The sequence below is a fragment of the Pleurodeles waltl genome, chromosome 12 (genome assembly GCF_031143425.1).
Source record: "Pleurodeles waltl isolate 20211129_DDA chromosome 12, aPleWal1.hap1.20221129, whole genome shotgun sequence".
Classification (NCBI taxonomy): domain Eukaryota; kingdom Metazoa; phylum Chordata; class Amphibia; order Caudata; family Salamandridae; genus Pleurodeles; species Pleurodeles waltl.
The window spans coordinates 220081813-220103719 of NC_090451.1; the positions used below are offsets into that span (position 1 = coordinate 220081813).

At 45.2% G+C, this 21907-nt stretch overlaps 1 protein-coding gene across 2 annotated transcripts in view; it reads left to right on the forward strand.

Moving 5' to 3' along the window:
• Positions 1-2033, forward strand: part of TANGO6 (transport and golgi organization 6 homolog) — a 515068-nt gene extending 513035 nt beyond the window's left edge. For both annotated transcript variants that reach the window (XM_069217099.1, XM_069217100.1), the window contains exon 18: positions 1684-2033. In XM_069217099.1, the coding sequence (XP_069073200.1) occupies positions 1684-1860 (177 nt within the window). In that variant the 3' untranslated portion in view covers positions 1861-2033. The remainder of the gene's footprint in view (positions 1-1683) is intronic.
• The last annotated feature ends 19874 nt before the right edge of the window (positions 2034-21907 follow it).

Sequence of the window (21907 nt, forward strand, 5' to 3'; positions counted from 1 at the left end):
CAGAATTTTTACCCTATTGGTTAGAGCGTGTCCAGGAGTTATTAGCACCCACAAGGCACCATCCTTAGAATACTTTCTGGACCTGCAGAAGCTCAGAAGACTGGCCATGCTGTCTGACCTGAGAGCAGCCCTGCAGGACTATTCCTGCTCTGCCCCTCATACCGAGGACCAAGAAGTGGCTGCCGAGGGTTAGTTAAAAGACATTCTTTGTGGCTACAGGGAAACAACAAACTTCAGGAGGTCTTTTCTGAAGTGCCCAGCCAACCAAAGGTAAAGGACTGGACTTTGCTGCTGGCCTCTGCCTAACACCCTGAGAAGTCTCAGTAGTCTTTAAAAGTGTACTCCTGCAGTTGTTAGGGCACCAGAAGAAAGCTTGGAAACTCCTTCAGAGGGATTTACTTGAAAAATTATCCAACCAGCAGTTCCATGGCGCTGGATTGAATTGCAGCTTTGTCCCAGTCCCTACGCCTATTAAAAAATGACTAAATTCCATTCTCCACTGAGATTTAGAGAATTTTAAGCGAAAACTCTCCAAAGCTCCAGAGATTGAATGGTACCAACCTGTTTCATGTGGAGGATTTGGGAGGACATTGACGATGGATCTGTTTTCGGTCACGGTAGATTTGATAGACAGGGCTTTTGCGTCCTGGTTAGGGGGATTTCTCACCCTCTGGGATCCATTCATGGTTCAGTCGTAGGTTGAATCTTTTTGTGCCATCTCTGCAACTATACTTTCATATGTGTGTTCTTCACGCACTGGTAGGTGTACTGGATGGTTCCGGTGACTCAGTTTTATCAGCATTCTTGTAATCAAATGCTTGCCCAGTCATGCTAGAACTCTCCTGACACGTTTCGTGTTTTTGCCGTTCTTCAGAGCATAATATTCCCTCTATTCGGGGGTGCTTACATGCTGCTCATACATTACTAAACCATAACAATGTGTGATGCTTGCCAGCAGCTCAAACAACTGAGATGACTTCTTCCTGCACAGACGGAGCCAGCATTTCAGCAGTGCTGTTGCATACATACGCTTGCTTGTTGCACCAGTCCTCGCACCACGCAGTATGACTCCTCTTGCACTCATATACTTTGCTTTGTCATGATGGAACTCTCCCAACACGACTTATGTTTTTTCCCAACATGAGAGTGTGAACCTCACGCAGTGAGATATCTGGGAGAAAGACTGGGCAGGTTCCTTCTTGCTTTGACAGACCACCCATTCTCATGTTGGGGACGGATATTCAACGCATAAAATGCAATTGAGGATTGACGGACTAAAATTCTGAGATTATTTTGGTGAGTAATTTGTACAGTATGTTGAGAACCCTTTGTCTAAAGGTTTGGGTAGATGGCTTTTTTCGGACGAAAGTAGTGTCTCTCTCCTGTGTATCTTTGCTCTATGCCTTACTTATGAGGATTTACGATTTCACTGTGACATGATTGAAGCACCTCACAATTCTTCCGTTGTATACCCCATTAGCTGCCGGCAGGGTAGTCACAGGTAAGAAAGTGTTGTAGGAATACCATACTGTACAGTACAATAAAGCGAGGTGACACTTCCCCTAAAATCTGAAATGAGCTGAGAGCGAGGTGACTGAGTAGCCTTGGCGTGTGGTAGTTTAGACCTGTATGTGGTATTACCAGAAAGCATATGGCCTGACCATTGTTTTTTCTTCTCCTCAGGTTCTGCGGGAAGTGTTGCGAGACCTGTACCGCCTGCTTAAGTTTGTCTCGCAATGTGAACAAGATGAGGTGACTTTGCTACATGCCAGGCTGGCGCTGGAAGAGCTCAATGAGATCATGATGCGTGTTCTGTTCCCTCAGCAAAAGCTAGAGAAGAAGATTGTGGTGCTGCCCTAGGAGAGTAAAGTGGAGATCAAACCCAAAGGGGATAAGCCATACTACAGAGGACACCAAGAGAAAGCGTTTCAGCATCAAACACGTTACTCGGCCATCTTCATCTCTCTTCATTTTAGGAACATACGTCGCCTGTGCTGTAAAAACAAAAATACATATATATTTAACTATTAAAATTTTGTATTTTTTGTTTTATCTCTGATTGTGCAGGGCATTGGTGTGGCGTTTCCGTCGCACTGTTTATCCCAGATACAACTTCGCTCTTCTTCCTCCTCCTCCTCTGATTCAATACATGCTCGCTGCTCTTCATCTCTTGTCAGAAGTACGTAAAAGATGGCTGATGCTTCAGCTTAGCAAGGACATCGTAGACAAAAGACGGCAAGGTATAGAGAAACAGAAGCAACACATCTCCCAAAGCATTCCAGCAAACCCTGGTGTCACTGGCCTTGCATGGCTTCTCTTCCACCTAGAGAGGGTAGGGCTGCCTTTACTTATTGGTACGTAGGCTGATCTTCACAGGAAGATTCGGAGGAGTGAAGAATAATCTGTGCATCCAAAGTAAATCCTTCATAATAAGAGCTAGTTGCCGATTGCTTCATTACCCTATGGGTTTCTGAATACACAGAGTCAGAAGTCTAGACAGTGCCCAAACAATAAACAGTCTTATAAGGGCTCTGTTCAAACGTGATGATAGTTTAAATGAATCAATTATGGCAATTGTATTTAATTTTTGTAAGCGCACCCAAATTCAAGGGGCACAGCAAACAAAAAACACATACACAGTACAATTAGTAAGACTTCAGCGTTGAGAAGACTATGAAGAAGATAGCCGATTGCCTCGTTACTCATGCACGTACCTTGAGTATGTGTTTTAATTTACATTTAAAACTGGTGAATTTGTTTAGCAACTTTAGGTCTTTAGAAAGTTGGACTCAGAGCAAGAGTGCGCTGAGGTGTGACCTGCTGATCGAAATAGAAGAGGTCTGATGTTTACTTCTGGGCATTCCCATTGATTGCTTTCCAGACGAAGCACAGAACTTTGTATTGTAACTCGTAATTGAGGATTAGCCAAGTTACTTGATATGACAAGGGAGATATGCAGTCATTTTCCCCAGACTCTAAAAGGCGCTGATGGCCCAGATTTGTATCACAGTTCCTGAATAGATTTTGTGGGGAAGATTTAAATATAAGGCCATGTAATACTTCTAATCCTGATATCACTATTGATTGTGTTAATTGTTTGTTGGTGTTTTATTCTGAACAGCAGGCAGATTTTGATAATGTGTATAGGTGGAAATTAGTGGATTTCCCCATGGCATGTAGCTGTCGATAAATATGTTTTGAGTGGCAGCTAAAAGATTAACTAGACACTGGGTTTCTGATGGATACTTCTAACTTCAGATTCCGCACATTCGAATATTCACAAGGCACCTGACTAGACCCAGAAACTTTTCTTAGCACTGCTCCTATGAGCCTCTAGGTGTCACATGAGTGCCACCCCTGAATGTGGGCGCCAGTCCCTTCTTTCTGTGCCTTCCAGTGCACAACTGGAGATCCACTCCTAATTGTGTTGGCCTTCTCACTACTTCTAAAAACAAAAATGAATTCCAGTATGCTAGGAAATGATGTCCCCACCCAAAACTCTAGGTTCCAAACCATGCTGCGACTGAAGACAACAGATGTCTGTCACAGATCCACATCAAAGTCTGTCTCTTGTGTCTAGCCTCTTTGGCTCAAGCAGGAATACCACTTTTCCCCTACAGAATCAGAGATCACAGAACTCTGGTGTCAGACGGAAGCCCGGCAGTGCATCAGTTGCCTGGATTTGTACACCAATTTGTTATTGAAGGTCTTCCTGCCATCCATCAAGGCATGGCTGGTGCAGGTGTCACAGACACCACCACCCTATTACAACAAGCAGGGTGCAGACGGGCCCTGTGCCAGGAGGATGTGCACCTCTGCAGTTGGTAGGAGCACCAGGGCATTTCCCTCATTGCAAACAATCCAGTAGGGTCAGTGAATGCTGGAGCAGCTGAGCAGAGGAGGAGGCAACTGGCAAATTGCAAGTAGTGTCTACATCAAGGTGTGGCACAGTGCATCTTACAAGAGTAGAGAGTACCCTGGCTAGATCTTTTCCGCACCACTGAGACTGCACAATGTTGTCGGTCTCAAACGTTTTGCTTGTTGGAGTTTCTGGCAAAAAAATCATTAGGAGATACTTTCCTGTTGGAATGAAACACAGGACTCCTTTACCCCTGCCCGCCCCTACCTTTCCTCCCCCTATTTCTGAAAAATCAGGAATGACTGAGCTCAAGTCATACTAGTGACTCCGCATTGGCCCAGCAGAGTCTGGTACACAGAACTAAGGTGGATGAGCATCTGCACACTTTCTTTGAGGGCTTTAGCATGCCATACCTGATCCTGTGGTGTGCAGATGAGAAACAACTTGTGCCTTGAGGAGTCGATAACTATCTCCAGAGACGCTACAGTGGATCTACGATGGTGGACTGTGGACAGCACCTTCTCTCAAGGAAGGCTGTTTTGTCTTCCACCTCCGGTGACCACAGTCATAACGGATGCTTCCACTCTAGGGTGGGGAGCTCATCTGGGGGACTTGGAGAGCAAAGGCCTTTGGTCTCCAGTAGAACAGATGTTTCACATCAATCTTTTAGAATTGCGGGCAATGTGTCTGGCTCTCAAGGCCTTCCTCCCGTTCATTCGTGGTCAGTCAGTTCAAGTCTTGACAGACCACACTACTGCGATGTGGTATATCAACAAGCAGGGAGGAGTAGGGTCATACCTTCTCTGCAGAGAGGCTCTGTGGCTCTAGTCCTGGGCGCAGGCCCATCGGATTTGCATAGTAGCAAACAAACTGGCCGGAGTTCTCAGTGTTTGTGCAGACAGTCTCTGTCAGCACTTCTCAACCTATCACGAGTGGCGTCTCCATCCGGACGTGGTTCTTCACGTCTTCCGGATGTAGAGAGTTTCTCAGATTGACCTGTTTGCCACTCACGAGATCGCCCACTGCCCGTTGTTCTGCAGCCTCCAGTATTCAGTCCAGGGGGAGTTGAGGATGCGTTTCAGTTGTCTTGGTGCGACCAACTGCTTTACGCGTTTCCTCCCATACCCTTGATTCCTTGAGTTCTGAGGAAGATTCGCCAAGATAGGGCTCAAGTCATTTTAATAGTCCTGGATTGGCCAAGAAGGGTGTGGTACACAGACCTTCTTCAACTCACTGTGCCCTCTGCTCCGTCTCCCTCACAGGGTAGACCTCCTCTCACAGTCGTATGGGCAGTTTCTGCATCCCCACCTCCAGAGCTTGCACTTAAATGCCTGGAGATTGAATGGGGCAATCTGAGTTAATTTTCTTTCCCTCCAGAAGTGGTGGATGTTATCTTATCGGCCATGCAACACTCCATCAAGACTGTCTATGCCGGTAGATGGTCAAAATTTGTTACATGATGGGGAGAGAGACCCATTAATCCCTTAAAGGCCCATTTATCTGATATTTAGCTTTTTGCCCTTTCCTCTGCATAGAAGGGTTGCACAGTTGCGACAGTGAAAGGCTATTTGTCAGCGCTGTCGGATTTTCTTTGCCTTCCTGATCAGCCTTCCTTATTTAAGTTCCCTATAGTTCTGAGGTTTCATAAAGGCTTAACTAACAAGTTTACTCCCACTCCGTTTGTAATGCCTCAGTGGGATTTGAATTTAGTTCTGACTTTTTTTAAAGGGTTCACCGTTTGAGCCTGTGCATACTTGCCCGTTGAGGATTTTAGTTTTTAAAAACAGTTTTCCTATTATCCATCACGTCTGCTAGACGTGTGAATGAGCTTTAGGTTCTTAGTGTGAAACCTCCTTTTACAACCTTTCTTGTTGACAAGGTGGTGCTGAGACCCAGGGCTGCCTTCCTTCCTAAAGTAGTTAATCCCTTTCATCAGGGACAATCTATAACACTCTCATCCGTTTACCCACCTCCTCATCCTTCAAACTAGGAGGAAGGACCGCACTGCTTGGATCCAAGAAGGGCTATGAGTTTCTACATTAAGAGGACGAGAACCTTCAGAATTGATGATCAACTCTTCATTCAATATGTGGGCAAAATGAAGGACTAAGCTGTCCACAAGAGAACTCTTTCAAGGTGGGTCATTCTTTGCATAAAGATTTGTTATTCGTTAGCAAGGAAGGTTCCTCCTGAAGGTATTAGGGCCCATTCCACCATGGCTAAGTCTGCCACTTCAGATTTAGCTAGAGGTGTGCCAGTTGTTGATATTTGTAAGGCAGCAACTTGGGCTTCCCTCCACACTTTCAGAAAGCATTATTGCTTAGACTCGGAAGTTAGGAGGGATGGCCTTTTTGCCTGATCTGTTTTGCAGGACTTCTTGGTTTGACCAGTCGGGCACCCACCTCCAAGTGTGGGACTGCTTTGGGATTCTATTCATAAGGTGAGGAATCCACAAGTAGTTGTATCCATTAGAAGAACAAGTTACTTACCTTCGGTAATGTTTTTTCTGGCGGATACAGTAGCTACCTGTGGATTCCTCACAGTCCCTCACGCCTCCCCGTTGCCGGTCTGGTCATACCAAGACTTCGATTATTGTCATAATAGTAATATCTATATATATTTATATAAACAGACATTGTGATCTATATATATTCGTGTGCATATGTGTGTGTATGTGTGTATATATATATATATATATATATATATATATATGTTCGATGGCATGTGTAGCTGCAGATACACATGCTTTGCACATCCCGCCATCTAGTGTTGTGCTCGGAGTGTTACAAGTTGTTTTTCTTCGAAGAAGTCTTTTCGAGTCACGAGATCGAGGGACTCCTCCCCTTTCGGCTCCATTGCGCATGGGCGTCGACTCCATCTTAGATTGTTTTCTTTCCGCCATCGGGTTCGGACGTGTTCCTTTTCGCTCTGCGCTTCGGTTCGGAAAGTTAGTAGAAAACTCGGAAAATTAGACGGTATTGTTTGCGTTCGATATCGGATTAGTTACAACAGATCGACACCGAAATTTAAAGAGCTCCGGCGGCCCTTCGGGGTTTTCGATTCCTCGGCGGGGCCTGTTCGGCCCGACCTCGTGCGTCTTCAAGGCTAATGGAACGGACCCCATTCCGCTTCTGCCCTGAATGTCACAATAAGTATCCTTATACAGATCAGCATTTGGTCTGTAATTTGTGTTTGTCGCCAGAACACAAAGATGATACCTGTGAGGCCTGTTAGGCATTTCGGTCCAGAAAGACCTTAAGGGACCGAAGAGCAAGAAGACTACAGATGGCGTAGGTGCCGACAGGACAAAAGCACATGGAGGAAAAAGAGGAAGCCTTCTCCATCGAGGATTCAGACTCAGAAGAGGTCGATCCCGAACAGACGCCGAAAACCGTGAGTAAGACGTCGATGCACAAGACTCACGTAAAGACCAGTAAAGCCCAGGGGACGCCACTGCCAACAGGCCATGGCTTAACCCGAAAAATAGGTGACCGGGCATCGGCACCGAAAAAGGGCATGCATGTGTCGAAGTCATCCGACTCCGGTCGAGATACCGGCACAGAGCACACTCGACCCCGAGACACCGGGTCAGAGCAATCTCGGCACCGAGAGAGCGGCACCGAACAAAGTCGGCACAGAGAAATCAGTACGCCGAAGAGCAAAAAAGTGTCGTCGGAACTGAAAAAGGCAGCCGGAAAGGCCTCGGAACCGAAATCAAGTTCCTACACAGAGGAACAAGGCCTGTCCTCACAAATGCAAACACATAGATTTGGACAGGAACTGGAGACAATGGAGCCAGACTACACCCAAAGAAAGCTCCACATCCAAAAAGAAACAGGGAAAATCAGTACTCTCCCTCCAATTCGAATGAAACGAAAACTTGCCTTCCAAGACAAAGACAAGCAGCCACAGGTGAAGGTGGCTAAACAAGTAACCCCGCCACCATCTCCACAACGCTCTCCACAACCATCACCGGTAGCCACTCCACCAATGATGCAATCCCCAACTCATACAGGGATGAGTCAGGACAATCCAGACACGTGGGATCTCTATGATGCACCTGTGTCAGATAACAGTCCCGAGTGTTATCCAGCTAGACCGTCACCACCAGAGGATAGTACAGCCTACGCACAGGTGGTGTCAAGGGCAGCGGCGTTTCATAATGTCAGCCTGCATGCTGAGCCAATTGAGGATGACTTTCTATTTAATACACTGTCGTCCATTCACAGCCAGTACCAGAGCCTCCCCATGCTACCTGGAATGCTAAAACACTCCAAACAAGTGTTTGAAGAGCCTGTGAAAGGAAGGGCCATTACTCCAAGGGTGGAGAAAAAATATAAACCGCCACCAACAGACCCTGTGTACATCACACAACAGTTGACACCAGACTCAGTGGTAGTAGGGGCAGCTCACAAGAGGGCGAACTCACACACTTCAGGAGATGCACCACCTCCAGACAAAGAGAGTCGTAAGTTCGACGTGGCAGGGAAAAGAGGGGCGGCACAGGCAGCAAACCAGTGGCGTATTGCCAACTCACAGGCTTTGTTGGCCAGATATGATAGGGCTCATTGGGACGAAATGCAACACTTTATAGAACATTTGCCCAAGGAGTTCCAAAAAAGAGCACAGCAAGTAGTGGAAGAAGGACAGAGTATCTCAAACAATCAGATACGGTCAGCAATGGATGCGGCAGACACAGCTGCTAGGACTGTTAACGCAGCAGTGACAATACGGAGACATGCATGGCTGCGTACATCAGGATTCAAGCCGGAAATACAACAAGCCGTGCTGAATATGCCATTTAACGGACAGCAGTTGTTTGGGCCGGAGATGGACACTGCTATCGAAAAACTTAAAAAGGATACTGATACGGCCAAAGCCATGGGCGCACTCTACTCCCCACAGAGCAGAGGCACATTTCGTAAAACACAGTTTTGAGGGGGGTTTCGAGGACAAAGCACTGAACCCACAACCTCACAAACAAGGCCCACTTATCAGAGCCAATATCAGCAGGGAAGTTTTCGGGGACAATATAGAGGGGGACAGTTCCCAAAAAGTAGAGGGAAGTTCCAAACTCCCAAAACCCCACAAAACAAGCAGTGACTTCAACGTCACAAATCCCCAACACATAACACCAGTGGGGGGAGATTAACCAAGTTCTACAAACAATGGGAGGAAATAACAACAGACACTTGGGTCTTAGCAATTATCCAGCATGGTTATTGCATAGAATTTCTAAAATTCCCTCCAAATGTCCCACCGAAAACACACAATATGTCAAAACAACACATAGATCTTCTACAACTGGAGGTCCAAGCATTGTTACAAAAAGATGCAATAGAACTCATACCAATTCATCAGAGAGGTACAGGAGTTTACTCACTGTACTTTCTCATACCCCAAAAAGACAAAACTCTAAGACCTATATTAGATCTCAGAACATTAAATATCTACATCAAATCAGATCACTTTCACATGGTGACACTGCAGGACGTAATCCCATTGCTCAAACAACTAGACTACATGACAACACTAGACCTAAAGGATGCATACTTCCATATACCCATACATCCTTCACACAGAAAGTACTTAAGGTTTGTATTCCAAGGGGTACATTACCAATTCAAAGTGTTGCCTTTCGGGATAACAACTGCGCCAAGAGTTTTTTACAAAATGCCTGGCAGTAGTGGCTGCTCATATCAGAAGGCAGCAAATACATGTGTTCCCGTACCTAGACGATTGGTTAATCAAAACCAACACGCAAAAACGGTGTTCACAACACACAAAGTATGTCATAGAAACCCTCCACAAACTAGGTTTCTCACTCAACTACAACAAGTCACACCTTCAACCGTGTCAAACACAGCAATACTTAGGGGCGACAATCAACACAACAAAAGGGATTGCCACTCCAAGTCCACAAAGGGTACAAGTGAAAATGGTGATGAAATTACTAGGCATGATGTCCTCATGCATAGCCATTGTCCCAAACGCAAGATTGCACATGCGGTCCTTACAACAGTGCCTAGCATCACAATGGTCACAGGCACAGGGTCGACTTCAAGATCTAGTGTTGATAGACCGCCAAACATACACCTCGCTTCAATGGTGGAACGATATAAATTTAAACCAAGGGCGGCCTTTCCAAAACCCAGTGCCTCAATACGTAATAACAGATGCCTCCATGATAGGGTGGTGAGCACACCTCAATCAACACAGCATCCAAGGCCAATGGGACACTCAGCAGAGACAGTTTCACATAAATCACTTAGAACTACTGGCAGTATTTCTAGCGTTGAAAGCATTTCAACCTATAATAAGCTACAAACACATTCTTGTCAAAACAGACAACATGACAACGATGTATTATCTGAACAAACAGGGAGGAACACACTCGACACAGTTGTGTCTCCTGGCACAGAGAATATGGCATTGGGCGATTCACAACCACATTCGCCTAATAGCGCAGTTTATTCCAGGGATTCAGAATCAGTTAGCAGACAATCTCTCTCGGGATCACCAACAGATCCACGAATGGGAGATTCACCCCCAAATACTAAACACTTACTTCCAAAGATGGGGAACACCACAAATAGAATTATTTTCAACAAAAGAAAACACAAAATGCCAAAACTTCGCATCCAGATACCCACAGGATCAGTCTCAAGGCAATGCGTTATGGATGAGTTGGTCAGGGATATTTGCATACGCTTTTCCCCCTCTCCCACTCCTTCCATATCTGGTAAACAAATTAAGTCAAAACAAACTCAAACTCATACTAATAGCACCAACTTGGGCAAGGCAACCTTGGTACACAACACTACTAGACCTATCAGTAGTACCTCATGTCAAACTACCAAACAGGCCAGATCTGTTAACTCAACACAAACAACAGATCAGACACCCAAATCCAGCATCGCGGAATCTAGCAATTTGGCTCCTGAAGTCTTAGAATTCGGACATCTAGACCTCACACAGGAATGTATGGAGGTCATAAAACAAGCTAGGAAACCAACCATAAGGCATTGCTATGCAAATAAGTGGAAAAGATTTGTGTATTATTGCAATAAACAAATACAACCCTTACACGCATCTGCTAAAGACATCGTCAGCTACCTACTGCACTTACAAAAGTCAAAGCTAGCTTTTTCATCCATTAAAATACATCTCACCGCAATTTCAGCTTATCTGCAAATTACGCACTCAACATAACTTTTTAGGATTCCAGTCATAAAGGCTTTTATGGAGGGTCTGAAAAGAATTATCCCACCAAGGACACCACCAGTTCCTTCGTGGAACCTTAACATTGTCTCAACACGGCTCATGGGTCCACCGTTTGAACCCATGTACTCATGTGAGATACAATACTTTACATGGAAAGTAGCATTTCTAATTGCCGTCACATCTCTAAGAAGAGTAAGTGAGATACAAGCATTTACCATACAAGAACCCTTTATTCAGATACACAAGCATAAAGTAGTTTTACGAACTAATCCTAAGTTCTTACCAAAAGTCATATCACCGTTCCACTTGAATCAAACAGTAGAACTACCAGTGTTCTTTCCAGAACCAGATTCTGTAGCTGAAAGGGCACTACATACATTAGACATATAAAGAGCATTAATGTACTACATTGACAGAACAAAACAAATTAGAAAAACAAAACAATTGTTTGTTGCTTTCCAAAAACCTCATCCAATATCCAAACAAGGCATTGCCAGATGGATAGTTAAATGCATTCAAACCTGTTATCTCAAAGCAAAAAGAGAACTGCCTATAACACCAAAAGCACACTCAACTAGAAAGAAAGGTGCTACCATGGCCTTTCTAGGAAATATTCCAATGACTGAAATATGTAAGGCAGCCTCATGGTCTACGCCTCATACGTTTACCAAGCACTACTGCGTGGATGTGTTAACAGCACAACAAGCCACAGTAGGACAAGCAGTACTACGAACTTTGTTTCAAACAACTACAACTCCTACAGGCTGAACCACCGCTTTTGGGGAGATAACTGCTTACTAGTCTGTGCAAAGCATGTGTATCTGCAGCTACACATGCCATCGAACGGAAAATGTCACCTACTCAGTGTACATCTGTTCGTGGCATGAGACGCTGCAGATTCACATGCGCCCACCCGCCTCCCCGGGAGCATGTAGCCGTTTGATGTTGATCTTGAACATTTGTAAATTTGTAAATATATCGCTTTAACCACATTATGTACATACATATTTACTCCATTGCATGGGCACTATTACTATAATACACAACTCCTACCTCACCCTCTGCGGGGAAAACAATCTAAGATGGAGTTGACGCCCATGTGCAATGGAGCCGAAAGGGGAGGAGTCCCTCGATCTCGTGACTCGAAAAGACTTCTTCGAAGAAGAACAACTTGTAACACTCCGAGCCCAACACTAGATGGCGGGATGTGCAAAGCATGTGAATCTGCAGCGTCTCATGCCACGAACAGATGTACACTGGATAAGTGAAATTTTCTATATATATATATATATATATATATATATATATATATATATATATATATGTGTGTGTATTTTTATTTTTTAATTTTTTTTTGGATTGGCACATGTTGTGCTTGTGAAGTCGGTATTCACCTGTTCGCCTTGAAGGCACAGTAAAAAATGGTGAAACTGACATCCGCATGCTGGCGAGGACTTCTGCGGAGCGTGCAATTGTGACATCTTCGTCGACGTGAGGGGCTAGGAAGAAAACTTCCGTTGAATGCTGGCGCATAGGGAGAATTCATAAGGTGAGGAATCCACAGGTAGCTACTGTATCCACTAGAGAAAGCGTTACCGAAGGTAAGTAACTTGTTCATATTGTAACTAAAATATATCACCCTTTATATGTTCTCCTTTTTTAGACCTCAAAACCTGCCATTCACTACAAAGCATTTCAATGGGGTGCTGTCATGTAGATTAGACCCAAGATGGCTGCCAGCACTTCCTGGTTAGAGTGCTGGCAGCCAGTCCGATCTCACCATGAGATCTGTATTTATGCTCCGCCCAGATATATACATTTGGATTTCCTTTAATTTCTCCTGAACTACTGGCTGGATTTATACCAAATTTACAAAAAGCACAATCTGCAGAACAAAATCTGCCTTTTTGCCAAATTTGGTTCCAGCGGTTTGGACTGTAGTCATGTTCAAAACTACTATAGGAATTAACACCACCCCTCCTTTTTCTTGGCCCCCGCTTGACAGATCCCCCTGAAACTTTCCATGCTCAACAAGAATCACCAGCACACTTTTTTTGGGAAAAGTTTTGTAAAGATTTGTCAAACAATGCCAAAGATATAGGAAAGTTGAAAAAAAAATTCTCTATGTAAACGTGATCCTAACTATAACACTATCTACTAGCGATCGCCAGTAGTATAAATAGGGGTGGGTGAGTTCAGGTGTCAGGGGTTGATAAAGTTAAAGGATATATATATATATATACACACACACACACACAATTTTGACACAAAGTCAAACACAGCACTCACAGGATTCTTGGAATTACTAATTTTAATCTTCAAACCACATCAACACCAACACGTTTCAACCAGCAAGGTCTTGATCACGAGCTGGGGTTAGGGCATGAGTTATAGTTACTTGAGGTAACTATAACTGGTGAACTTTTATGGTTATGTATGTTTAAAATGTGAGCTTAACTGTAACGTCACTGTAACCTGTGTTTTTTTTTAACTGAATTTCTATGTTGTTAAAAAAATCATATTTCCTAACTATAGAGTACCTGAAACCATTGTTTTTTTTCAGTGAATTTCTATGTTTTTTTTACGTATAGTAATTTTCATTACGGTATGTTAATCCAACCACTGCCGCACATGTCCAGGTCCTGAGGCCAATCCCCTATAAGCATGCCAGCTTGCACCATGCGCGGCATTCGCCTTTGCGCAGCGGAGGTTGCCTGCATGACCAAGCCTGGGGCCAGCCCCCATAACTACCAAACCCCATGTTGTGCACAGCTCTTTGGCTGTGTGTGGCAAAAGTTGGCTGCAGCTTCTCTGGGTGTCATAATAGGTGTGAGAGGGTGTATCTGGGGGCGAGAGTGGCTGTGAGAGTGTCTGTCTGGGGGTGAGTGCGCATACATCAGTGTTTTAGTGGATGTCAGTGTGTGCACAGGTCTCCGAGTGGGTGCATGAGGCTGTAAGTGGGTCTGTGAGTGGGTCTGTGAGAGTCTGTGAGTGGGTGCCTAACTATCTTATTGCGTCTGCGAGTTTGTGCGTGACTTGGCTGTGTGTGTGTGTGAACGAGGTACTGAGTGGGTCTGTGAGTGGGTGCGCGAGTGTCTGAGTGGGTCTGAGTGGATGTGTAAGGGTCTGAGTGTGTGTGTAAGTGGTAGAAAAAGATTGAAAGAGGGAGAGAGTTTTTTTAGGTTTTGATGCATGACCTAATTAGAATGAGATATTTCTGTACAATTTAAAATAAAAAATGAATCTAACTTTTACAAATTAAAATAATTTGTAATTTAAAAAAAAAAAAGGGACCCAAGTCTGGCTGGACTCGAACACTGACACTTTTTATTTTGCTAATTACTTTGATGCCCTTTGATGAATTTTCATGAAATTTTCAAAGCTAGTGTGCCAGTCACGTCAGGTGCTGTCTGGAAAGTTCTGAGATGATTCGTCAGGCGGGGACCGAGAAAAGTGGGGGGTGCCAAAACATGTTTTGCCCATGCAATTTCTCATAGGGGAATTAGACATGACTAAAGCCTGAACCGCTGAACGGAATTACACAAAATTTGGCAGAAACCTAGATCTTGGTCCAGAAAGATACCATTTTGTAATCTGGTGTAAATCTGTTCAGTAGTTTTGAGTTATTAAAGAAAAACGATTTACATATATCTAGAGATGCAGATCTACGGTGGGAGATCTGTAGATTCATGCCCCAAGAGCAGTGTCGTGATTGGCTAGCCGCAACCTGATTGAAAAGTTGAGGCTGCCATTTTGTGAATCGGAACATGGTTCCCTGAGGAAAATAAAGCGTAAATAGGATTTAAGGGGTCAGGGTAGCGGTATCCTGACCCCATGGGGACTGATGGGAGGGGTTTGTGAGGGTAGACCTCATGGGCAAGAAATTGTCCAAAAATGTTTTTAGGGCACGCAAGGATCTGCAAATCCACTTCAGCGCTGTAGATCCAGACCCCAAATAAAAATAAAAAATACACCCATTCGCACACACACAACCACTCACAGACCCACCCATACAGCCACTCACACCGATACACCCACTCACACACCCACAGTCACTGATTCATCCACTCAGACCCAGAGAACCACTCACACACCAACTCACATAGCCACATACATACAGCCATTTACACACCCACTCACAAGCCCATACAGCCACTGAAACACCACTCAGAGACCCACACAGCCACTTACACACCCAGGCATACACCCACACACACTCCCACTTACACATCCACACACCCTCAGGGACCCAGAACACCACTGATACCCACTCATACAACCATGCAGCCATTCTAACCCCCAGTCACACATCCATAGTCACTCACACACCTGTATAGTTCCTGCTCCATCCACTCAGAGACCCCGTGAACCTCTCACACACCTACACAGGTGCTCACGTACCCACTCAAACACCCATATAGTCACTGATACATCCACCCAGAGAACCACTCACTCACACACCAGCTTACACACTCGCACTCCCATTTACACACCCATACAGCTACTTACACACCCACTCAGAGACCCAGAAAACCAGTCACACACTGGGCCCTGGAGGATGGAATCCCCAGGACCAAAAAAGGCCCAGAGAGGAGGTCAGCACGTTGGCTGCCTTTGGGGGGTGGCCATTAGGCCTGGCCGCATGCAGCGTGGGGTTGGCTGCAGGGTGTGTCCGAAGGCCGTGCACGGCGGTGGTTAGATCAGCATATGATAATTAAATATTACTTTACAATAGCTTTACGTTTAACTTCACTTTGAAAAAAAACTATAAATCCAGAGGAAAAAAAAAGGTCACAGGGATATTATAATTAGGAAATAGCATTAGAAAAACAGAAATTCACTGAAAAAATACAAAAGTTATAGGAACGCTACGATTAGGAAATAGAAATTTTTTTAAAGTTAGAAATTCACTGAAAAAAGCAAGGGTTACAAGGACGTAATAGTTAGGTTCAGATTTTACACACTAAACCACAGAAATTCACTAGTTATAGTTATCTTGAGTGACTATAACTCTTGCCCTAAGGTAACTATAACCTGCGCCCTCGCCTAATTCAAGTAGTGAGGTAATTTGATCAGGTTTAAAAATGTAGGGAGATTTTAGAGGGCAAGAGGGCCTTCTTGACCTCAATGCAGAAAAGCACAAGAAGTTTGATAAATGCCAAAGAGGTTGGTGATAAGAGTGAAGCAGTTGAAAGCGAAAGTAAATGTTGAAGAAAGAGGTGACCAACACAAATGGTGCAGTTGAAGACCGCTTGTAGGAAAGACACTCTTTTTGGCATGGTTACCCCCACTTTTTGCCTTTTTATCAGTGTGTTTAGTCTGTCATCACTGGGATCCTGCTAACCAGCACCCCAGTGATTGTGCTCTCTCCTCCAAATGTGGTTGCTTTAGTCCCCTTTTCCCCCCATGTTAGAAATGGGGTTTCTGGTTGGCTAGGGTATGCACCTCAGCCAGGCAGAACTTACCCACTCTAGTCAGGGCAAGGGAGTTACACGTCCAAGATAACCCCTGCTCACCCCCTTGGTAGCTTGGCACAAGCAGTCAGGCTTAACCCGGAGGCAATGCGTAAAGCGTTTGCACAACACACACATACATGTGACGCAATATCCCCACCACAAAGGAAACACAACACCAGATTATATAAAAATACACTGTATTGTACACAACGTAATTATTAGACCAACATCACATAACAGTACTATCCTGCTACCTTAGCAGTTGTCAGAACGTTACACATTAGTTACTCTGCAAACTAGCAGTAGTCACACATAACACACAGGTTACTCAGTATTCTGCAACATAAGCAGTAGTCAGGAAACACGTAATTACATTAGCACACTTGTCACAAGAATATCATAAAACGCCCATAGTAGGAACATTAGAAAACCTATGGCAAGTGAGGGAAACATATTAGCAAGTCATGCCCATAAAAGGAACATGTGCACACATCTGTAAAATCATCATAGTACAGGCAGGTAATATAACACAATGAATAAAGTCTGTAAAAAGAACTTTAGAGTATCGGTATATTGGTCCCTTTAGAAAGTACCTGTTTTGATGAAGAGGCACTTCCAGTGCCTAAAACGAATAATGGGGCCCCCGGCGCCCTTCTGCGCAAAACGGGGGCCTCCCTAAACTTGGCAAATAGAGAGGGGCGGCACGCACCCTCTCTGCTTCCTTGGCGGGCCCCTTCTGGGACCCGGGATCATTAGGGGGCCCCCTGGCCTTCACCGGCCCTCTCCAGGGGGGGCCCAAGTCAGGGAAATCCTTGCACGTGGAGGGGGGCGCCTTGCGCTCCCCCTTCTCAGAAACGCGGGCCCCTCCGGGGACCCGCTAAACCCTGGGGTCTCCCTGGACCTCCGTGGGTCCTTCCACCATGGGAGACCCCGAAGTGGACTAATCCTGGCCCCCGAGGGGGCCAACACGAGCGCTGGGGCCAGGGCGAGCCTCCAGTGAGGCTGCCGCCTGGCGCTGCAGAGCAGGAGAGTCCTCCGGGACCCCTGCGTGTGAGGGAGAGGCGTCCTCCTCTCCCTCGACGTCGCGGCCCAAGGTGGGGCCTGCTGGTGCCCCGGGGGCGCTTTGAAAAGCGCGCGTCCCCCGGGAGCACCGCTAGGAGCAGGCTTGCTCCTCGGTATTTTGGAAAGGGATTTCTCGTGCCCCGGGGGCACGGAGCTGAGCGCGATCCTCGCGCTCCACCAAATTAATTTCCCCGGGCTGCGGCGGTGATTCTTTTGGGCACCTTGACGGCAGCGCGCTCAGGAAAGCGCGAGGGCTCATTTACAAGCCCGGGCTGCGGCGGTGATTTCAGGGCTCAAAATAAAGCGCTCTAGGAAGGCGCGACGGTCTTCCTTCATGCCCGGGTTGTGGCGGTGATTTCCTTGGGCACAAGAAAAGCGCTTTCAAAGCGCTAGGACCCCTCCAAAGCCCAGCAATTGAAAGGATGCCTTTCTTCTCTTAAAGCATCCTGGGCAAAGATGTAAAAGATCTATGCAGGGGTCAGGGGCCACAGCACCCTGCCCCTGGGAACAAATAATCAAGAAAAAGGTACAGGGCTGGTGGATCCAGCTACAGGCCAGCACAAGGGGTGCAGATGGTGGCAAATCCTCCTAGTGACCAGGCAGGTCACAGGTCAGCACAGCAGCAGCAGTCCATGGCGGTTTCCTGGTGAGTCCATTCATCAGCGTTCTGTGTCCAGTTTCAAGTTCCAAGAATGTTCAAATTGTGGGGAAAATTCCCCTGTACTTATAGTCCTTTTTTTACAGTGTTTTACAATGACAGGGAGAGGAGGTTCCAGCCAGTTACAACTGGTTCTGGGAGTGCCCCCTCTCTCCTTTCAGCACAGGCTCCAAACATCAGTGGGGGGTTAACGACCCTATTGTGTGAGGCCAGGGCACAGCCTTTACAAATGTAGGTGTGCCCCGCCTCTCCCTTCTCGCAGCCCAGGAAGACTATTCAGTATGTAGATGCACCTCAGTGACACCTCCACCCTCCCTGTGTACAGGCTGTCTGAAAAGTATGCACAAAGCCCCAACTGTCACTCTGCCCAGACGTGGATTGGAGTCAAGCTGCAAAACACCAGAATCATAAGCACAGATAAATGCGCACTTTCTAGAAGTGGCATTTCTATGATAGTAATAAAAAATACACCCACACCAGTAAGCAGTATTTATTATCCCCATCACAACCATACCAAACACGCCTACGCTACCCCTCATAAATCAGACAATACCCCTTACACATAAGGCAGGGCATTTCTAATGCAATCCTATGAGAAGGCAGCACTCACAGCAGTGAGACACCAAGTTAGGCTGTTTGTCACTACCAGGACAGGCCATGCAATATGGCACATGTCCTGCCTTTCTACATACATGGCACCCTGCCCATAGGGCTAGCTAGGGCGTACTTTAGGGGTGACTTACATGTAGTAAAAGGGGAGTTCTGGGCCTGGCAAGTAAATTTAGATGCCAGGTCCCTGTGGCAGAAAACTGCGCACACAGGCCCTGCGCTAGCAGGCCTGAGACAGGTTTGAAAGTCTACTTCAGTGGGTGGCGCAAGCAGCGCTGCAGGCCCACTAGTAGTATTTAATTTACAGGCCCTGGGTATAGAGATACCACTGTACAAGGGACTTATAGGTAAATTAAATATGCCAATTAGGTATAAGCCAATCATACCAACTTCAGATGGGAGAGCACCTGCACTTTAGCACTGGTCAGCAGTGATAAAGTGCTCAGAGTCCTAGAGCCAACAGCGAGAGGTCAGAAAAAACAGGAGGAAGGAGGCAAAAAGACTAGGGATGACCATGCGTATGGCCAAAAGTCCAACACCCCACAATTGGCATACTGGTTGTAATGCTATCTGTATTTAACCACCAATTCCATCTTGACCACTGATTCCATGTTGTGCTTAGCTTAGCTTCAAATGCCGTCACATCGGTGGTACAGGTATTTTTCCACACACGCTTGTTCTCTACATTGAACATGTTTTCACTTTTCTCACTAGGTAAGGGAACATAACATGGGGGATGCAACAATGATAAAAGTGTTCAAGGATGAGAATGTTTATAGCAGAGAAGGGTATGGCTCTGTCTTGGAATTGCACATTGAGATTTGGCAAATCCTTTTGTGTGTTTTCAACACTGACCAAGTACAGCCAGCACTTGAATTTCACAACATGGTCGAAAGGAGGAGGGAGGTTACCAGAGCCTTCCTCTTCCTCTTGAGTTTGTTTAAGGTATATAAGATGGGGAAACTTGGTGCTTAGGCATAAGGAACTCATTTCTGAGGGGGGACACATTGCTCGGAAAATCAGAGTCCCACTAGGGAAAATTACTCCTATCTCAACTGACAAGGGTTCCACAGCTTGACGTTGGCAAGGACAAGGATGATGATGCATTTTTAATTCTTAATTACCTAGCTTTGCTGCATGCATGCATAAATATATGTTCACTGCATGCATATTCATTGTTGATAAATTTAATTTTTTCTGATTATTATTCATTTGTTGTGATTATTTTAGTAGCTGCATGTGTTTTGCTGATTCAAGTTAAATGGTCAGGTTAATATTTTTGTATGCTTTGGTTTGAGCCCTGATAAATGCCTTGATAAATTCATTACTCAGACTAAGAGTTCTGCATTCTTTAGTCTCGTTCCTTCTTAGTTTAAAGCGAAGCAGATCAAATTGGCGTAGTCATTTGCAGGATACAAAGTGAAAGATTTAAAAGTGAAAAATGTATGGCAAAAAGTCAAAGGTGGTTTCCCAGATTCCAAATGACATACAAGGGTGGGAAAAGCACCCTATGATGTTCTTGCGAAGAATGGTCTTGTGGAGCAGGATTATGTGAGAATTGGGATGGATGTCTTAGCGATGCTGAGCCAAAAAACAGTTTTACTCTGTTTACAGAAAGCGCCAGTAGAACAGGGATGTGATTTATCTATTTTAGGCAGATAGGGCTGGATCCTGTTATCTTTTCAACATATCTCTGCTGAAAGATATGTGCAGTTGGAACAAGAAAACTAGCAATTAGAGAGGCAGCTAGTTGAAGCTAAAAATAATGTAACTATGTTATCTTGTCAGAATAAGTTATTGCAAGATAAAGCAGATACTTATTAATCTGTCACCGAGAAGGCAGCTGTCCTCGTTGCCCAATACAGGTATTGGAAACGTAGGGGTAGAGTCAATCACAAGAAAGTTCATTTAGCTATTACTAAAGCAGGGTTAAATTGGAATCCAGAAATCTGGGACGCTAATATCTGGGACTCAACCGATTTTTCTGATTCCAGTGATGAATCAGTTAAAAAAGGTGTGGGCCAGCTTTTGCCCGACTAACAGAAAGTGGTTCATGCACAGCCTATAATTAGACGGAAAATACAGGGCACCCCCACAAAACCCAATGGGGGGGTTGCGATGCACTCCCTAGAACAATGGTTACCAACCTTTCGACTTCTGTGGACCCCCACTTTATCATTACTTGAACCCTGGAGCCCCCAATGACTCATTACTGGAATCCAGAGACCCTCCCACTGAGTCATTACTGAAAGTTGGGGACCTAATTTGTTAATATGATTTATTCTTCTAAGCACTCGCGGACCCCCTGCAGAGGCTTTGTGGACCCCCAGTAGCCCCCAAGCTACAGATTGGGAACCAGTGCCCTAGAAGATGATACACAACAAGAAGACAATGATATCATATACAGATTCAAGCAGCGATCGGGGAAACATTACTTACATGGTGTGATTATTTGACACAGGAGTCGCTGGAGTGATGTTAGATATAGGAGACATTCCTAAGTTTTGTACTCTTAGCACTGACCCCATAATACAGGAGCAGTTTAGGGGCTATCGGGGTAACCAACAGATCACCCTACAGCAGCTAGCAGTTGTGGGGTGTAACCATAAGTAGCCTACAGAATCAGACTGGCCAAAAAATGACAAGCCCTGGTACAGAGATTCAGTGCAGTGAATTAAGGAGGAGAAAATGAAAACTGCTATTTTTCTGGGTGATGCTCACCGTCTGTTAGACGGACCACTCTCTGTATCAGTGCAAAATAAAATAATATGCCTTGCTCCTCCAGCTTACAAGCAGGTAAAAATGACTCTCCTACTCTTAATTAATCAGACAGGGCAGGCATTGAAAGTTTGCGAGCTAGGAGAGCTTGGAGATTGGACAAAACCTAAGAGAGCCTTGAGGTCTGAGGGTCACACAAATAATAATAGAATATCTAGGAGAGATAGGTATGGTATTACTGAAGGATGGTGTCAACAAGGAGCAGACTGATGGGATAGATACCAAAAGCCTGTGGGAGATGTACCATAAGTGAGGGCTGGA